At 34.8% G+C, this 6,329-nt stretch overlaps 1 protein-coding gene across 1 annotated transcript in view; it reads right to left on the bottom strand.

Annotated features, from left to right (window-relative positions):
- The window catches only part of LOC107479520 (uncharacterized), a gene marked incomplete in the record, with an annotated part of 8,955 nt that extends 6,395 nt beyond the window's left edge, over positions 1–2,560 (bottom strand). The window contains 2 exon segments of the mRNA XM_052258333.1: positions 1–1,867; positions 2,085–2,560. Of these exon segments, the coding sequence (XP_052114293.1) occupies positions 1–1,855 (1,855 nt within the window).
- Positions 2,561–6,329: the final 3,769 nt, after the last annotated feature.

Below are 6,329 nucleotides of genomic sequence, written 5' to 3'. Positions count from 1 at the left end.
GAAGCTGAAAAATCCTTACACCTGATGTATTTCCATCACTATGTTTATCCAAGACATTTTGCTGCATCTGCAGCAATAGTTGTGGTTGAATAGCATTTGAATGTACACCTGCATGAGAAGATGACTGAGCCATTGTCATTTGCACAGCAGGGACCACTTGATGGGACACAAGACCATGAGTATTTTCATGTAATTGATGCTGGGAGTATATGGACCCAGTCTTGCTGAAAAGCTCAGGATTTGAGAACCCCATCTGACGAGGCAGCCGAACAAAATCTGCATTGTTCATAACTTCTGGGAAAGGATCAATCAGAGGGTGCATATAAAGTGCAGGCAGAGGATTTTCCATTCCAGGTTGCTGCAACCCAATATGCTGCTGGGATAAAGTAATAGGCACAGACTTTTCAAACTGCAACTCATTATGGAAAGGTTGTCGGTGATTTGGACCAGAGTTAGTTGCAGTAATGTCCGAAGCTTGCAAATTAGGTGCAGGTGGTGGAGCTTCCTTTACAGGATGCTGCAACCCAAATTCCTCCTGGCATAAAGTAACAGGCACAGACTTTTCTAATTCGACCTCATTATGAAAAGGTGGATTGTGCATTGGACCAGAATTAGTTGCAGAAGTGCCCAATGGAATCACAAAAGCATCTGAGTAAACTAATGCAATGCTTTCAGGAACCTTCATGTTTGAAGTAGAATCCTGAGAAGCAGTTCCATTTCCCGCAGGCATGCCAGATGAAGGCACTTGACTGACATCGGCTTGACCAGCAATCGAGCCATCAAGAGCTTCTATCACACTCAAATCAGAATTCTGGGTGGAAGCTGCACTTGTAATACTCTCTTTCCTTGTCAGTTTACCACTAATCCCATCTATTATTCCATTCACAGCTTCAACGTATTTTTGCCCATTATCCTGTAAGTCTACAAACTGCACCACACCAGAAGGATCAAGTTCTGAAGCAGAAAACAGAAAGACCCTTAATTTAGCAGAGCCATCAGGAGACCTTTCAATCAATTTTTCATACTCCTCCATCATATTATCAAGATCCTCAGGGCAGGAAACCGAAACCAATGCATCAAGATCCTCATCAGGGAGCTGATACTTGATAACCACAGGCTGCCCATATGTATCAGTCATCTTTTGTGCCAATTCATTGAAGCTCGTGCCTCTCCTAACACTAATGATCCTTGTTTGCCCCCCAACATACCTCAATTTTCCATCACAGGGTCTAGGCAAAATCTTACCACCATAGCTGCACAATAGCTTCATTTTTTGCCCAGATACTGAGTCATTCATGCCCTCGTTACTGCCTTGATCAGTTCTGAGAAAGGAACCAAAACCAATCCCGCCTGGTACAACAGCACCACCTATCTGTTGAACAGCATTTCCAACCACCCTGCTGCTGCCAGGAAGGGCATTATCAAAGCCATTACCAGAAACCGAATTTCCCAAATTAATAGGATATCCATGGGAAGCCGCAACCACACTACCCGAAAGATCAACGGCATTGGCTCTCATGAACCGATTGGTAAAACCTGAACCATAATTAAGCCCAACAGCGGGGTTTACACTGGGGTGAACCGGAACAGCAGGACGAACACACCAGGTAGGAGAAGCAATAGCCGAAGTTACATTTCCGTACGCTATTCTAACCAAACCAGCATCAGAGACAGACGCAGGGTAGACAAGCGGCACCGCACCAGAGCTAACATGGTCCCAAACCGAATTTGGAGGGAAATATTCTGCAGTTTGAAGCGGTTTACTAGCAGGAGGAACGAGTGGCTCTTCGGCGACAGCTCGAGTAACATTTAGTGATCTTAGATCGCAGGGAACAGAGGTTTGATCAAATGCCATGGCTGCGAAAGACTATTAAGAATTTGAAAAATAAAAATCAATCGAATAACAACATCTGAACATGAACCGAAAAATAAACCTAGAAATGCAATCCTACATTGACGTCAATTGCCAACGGAAAATGCAATTAAAACCCTAGTCAAATTCAGCAAAACAAGGAGAAATTCAAAATTTACACACGCGCGCTCACAGAGAGAGAGAGAGAGAGAGAGAGAGAGAGAGAGAGTACCAGATAGTAAGAACGATGCACTGTCAGAGAGTGAGAAGATAGAGAGAGAAAACGGTTGATCGGGTCGGCGAAGGATAACAAAACCTATCGCCTTTTTTCCAAAATTTCAGGGATTTTAATTTCCCTTAAATACTATGCAAGTCTTCACTGTTGCTTGATTGCTTCTTCACTTTCTGTCTGTCTCTCTCTGCCTCTTCCCCTCTGCTACAATGTAACCTGTCTTCCTTTCATTGATTTTCATGGTTATTATTATTATTATTATTATTATTATTATTATTATTATTATAAAATAATGGGTTGATTTCAGACTGAATGCAGTTCAAGGAGAGTCCAGCAGTGTTTGTGTTTGTTACATTTTCCCGGGAAAGTGACGGAAAGAACCAGGAAATGGCGGAGTAAGAGAAGGAGGAGCGGGGTAGCGACTAGCTATAGAGAAACTACTCAAAGAGGGCACGTTTAGTTAATGGACCGCTTCATGCAGAGTTCTTTAAATTTGGGGTTTGCGTAAAGCTAATAACAAGATAGTGACCCTTTTTTTTTTAATAGAATTAATCACTACATCATTTAATCAAATCAGTCTAATAAGTCATTTATACTTATGTCTCTTCGCTAGACATTCTTTTTCTTCTCCTCCTTCTTCTTCTTTTTCTTGGACACTTCTTCGTTATCTTTTTTTTTGGTTAATTTTCTCTATCATTATCGCGGTCACCGTCATTTCCTCCCTCCCTTCTTTCTTTTTTTTATTAGATTTTCTTCTTCTTCTTCCTTTCTCTCCTTCTCTTCCTTCATCTTCATCTTCATCATCATCATGGTTATAGTCATCGTCGTCTTCTTCTTCTACGTATAGTCGTTTTTGTTATAGTTATTGTAGAAATTTTACCATATTAATCACGTTGCCTAATTTAAAATTTTTGCAATAGAATTTTCTCAAATTTCTTCTTATTTAACTCTATTAATAAAAATAAAAACAAAAATAATATCAAACAAAGAAAAAAATACATAATGCTGCAAAATTTACTTGAACGAGGATGAATCTACATCATAGTTGTCAAAACTGAACTGATAATCGAACCGATCAAGTTACTGACTCATTGAGTTACTGGTTCAACCGGTGAGTCACTGGTCAAACCGATTAACCAGGTATAATTAAATAATTATATAAATTTTAATTATTTTTCCTTTATTTTAAGTACTTTTATTTTATTTTTATAAAAGTAATTATCATTTTTTAATTTTAATACTTTACTAATTATTTATATTTATTGTATTATTATATTATTATAGGTAAAAACTCACATACAGTTATTTTCATGTGAAGTTGATATTTAAGAACTGTTAGATGATTTGACAAGTTTGACTAAATATCATCTAACAATTTTAAACTATCAACTTCATATAAAAGTAACTGCATGTGAGTTTTTACCTATTATTATATACTATAAGAATTTATTGAAAAAATAATATCAATAGATATCATATAATCATGAAAAGAAAACAAATTATGATTAATAATTTTTTATCTTTTTAAATGAGTTACTTTAAAATTAAAATAAATTTAATATAAGTAAAATAAAAGATTGCTATATGTATTATAATTTGTATATATATTGGTAAGAAGCATTGCCAACTTGGTGGTAAGATTGTCCTTGTTGCAACCTTGGGTTAATGAGCACGGTGGACTTGCAGAACCGTGGTGCATCGTAGATTTATCTTCAACTGGACCGAGCGGTTCGGTCTGGCCCGATTTTCCCCAGATTTGATCGGTTTGACTGGTTCACTCTGGGTTTGACCGGTTCATGGCGATTCTTTACTTTAAGCGGTCTTAATTTTGGACCGGACTAGTATTGGGTCTGATTTATTAGTTTTTCGGTCGAATCAGTCGGTCTGGTCCAGTTTTAATAACTATGATCTACATTCATTCAACTAAAAGAAAGAAAGAAATAAGAAAAAGAAGAAGAATTAAAAAATGTAGCATTGAAACAAATATTTTTGTGTATTTATAGCAAATTTCAGTATAAAACTAAGACATTTATGTGTATTGTTAAGAATTTTTGGTGTATTTGTATTGATTGTAATACCCTACCACACAGAGCTTTACACTTTAGTCGTAAATCAGAGGTGGTGAGATATTATGACCTCTAAAAACAAAAGACGTATATAAGTATATTTGAAAGAAATTGTAACTAGGAGTCTTGAAAGAGAAGCTAAACAAAAGTGTAACAGTAGAATTTCAAAAGATACAGATATCCAAGATCCAGATTCAACTTGCAGGCCAGAGTATACATATACATATATATAACCCAAAATGTATTTACCAAAATACAGAATATAAAAGCTGCTTCTCCAAGTCAACCTCTAAGAGGGAAAAAAATACAAATATACACATGGTAGAGAATCTATATACATATATAGAATTACATAGTACAAATCACAAAGCCAAAAGTAAATATTCACTTCAGCAAAGCCTCCAATATGTTTAGCGTGGTGCCTCGCGTCCTGCATAAGAAAAACAACAATATACGTATGGAATGAGAACCGATGATTCTTAGCATGGTAATGGTACCAACATAGGTAATATGTAAGGTCCCAAAAAAGTCAGAGGCATTCTTAGAACTCCGCCACTCAGATTAAATTTAAAGATTAATACTAAACCAGAAAGTTTGGCAATTGATCTGAGGGGTTCTAGCTTCTAACCTAACTATTCACTTTCTGCCTTCTCAACCTCCTAATCACCGGTGAAACAACTCTCATCACACCTCCACCAAAAGAGGGTCTCTCAGAGATACATACATATACAAATCAAATAAAGAAAACATAGATAGAGCACAAGTATAGCAAGTAAAATTTTTCTAATAATTATTTTTCTATATAATTATGCAGGATATTGTTGAGGATGATAATGAACATTAAGCTGATTATTATTGTGGTTTATTGGCTAAGATAGAGTAGTGTTGGAAATGGATACATGTATGGTTGACTATTAACGACTTTTATTAGAAGATACTTATGTAGGATATATTTTTCGTAGAGTATTAGTAGTACATTCTAAGTGGTATCATGGTTATTTTCATATGGCTATGCTTACTTTTATGTGAGATGTATGAATACTCACAATTAACTTTATTCTAGTACTTTTGGATCATTATTATAAATATATTTTGGTTAAAGATAAGGCTCTGATACCATTTATAAAGAATTATTTTTAACTGAATTTTTATTACAAATCTTCTTGAAAAATCTCAAAATTTATAGTTGCAACTTTGAAGTAGCAGTGAGAACTGTTAATATGTTGGTCAGTCCGGATTGTAGTCCCGATTGTAAGTCATAGTAAGGCAGTGAATCCGTTGGTTAACGAGGGTGGTCCGTAACTCACGAAGTTCTAACCATAAAATGGCTAGTTTATTGAGAATGATGAGTAGTTTAAATATAGGAAAAAAATAATTCTTTAGTAATAAAAATAGATAATGATGAAGTATCTACCTCTAGAACTAAAAATGAATTAGAAATAGCTAAGTTAGAAGAAAGTTTTCATAATTGGAATATACCTACAATAGATAAAGATAAAGTATATAAAAAGAGAAACTTTTGGGAAGGAAAAAATTATGAAATTCATATGTTAGAATATTGTAAATCAGGAACAAGCAGTAATAAGATTATTACCATCTTAGAAGAAGATAAGTTGAAAGAACATAGTAGTAAAGGATACAATTTTATCCATATAGGATTAATACAAGTAGCCATAAAACCTAATTTTAGAATAGGAATTAATCTACCTATATTATTAACCTTAAGAGATACCAGATTCCAAAATTTTAGTGATTCATTAATAGGAATATTAGAAAGTAACTGTCATGATGGACCTGTCTTTTTAATTGTTACCCAAATTATGCTATGAATTTAAAAAATGAATATACATGGCAAGCCTTAAAGTTGCAAGTAAGATCTGATGAAACAATTATAAATGAGAAATATGATTCATTCGAAATAATCTATAGAATATATTATAAAATTACTAAGGTTAATTATGACTTTAAAGCATTAAGACAATCCTCAAAAGAAGAAACGATAATTATGTATGCAAAGCTAAAAAGATTTAATATACAAATACCTAGAAGGTTAAGACATGAAGAATTAAAAAGTAGAATGCCTGAAGAATGGGTAATACCTGATGGTATTGAAGAACCACAGATACAAAACACTAGAATAAGAGAAATAATATGAGAAGGACCAGATATTAGGATTAGG

Source organism: Arachis duranensis, chromosome 3, assembly GCF_000817695.3.
Source record: "Arachis duranensis cultivar V14167 chromosome 3, aradu.V14167.gnm2.J7QH, whole genome shotgun sequence".
NCBI classification, from domain to species: domain Eukaryota; kingdom Viridiplantae; phylum Streptophyta; class Magnoliopsida; order Fabales; family Fabaceae; genus Arachis; species Arachis duranensis.
Note: the sequence above shows the minus strand (reverse complement) of the source record. Positions and strands in the feature narration are given on the sequence as shown.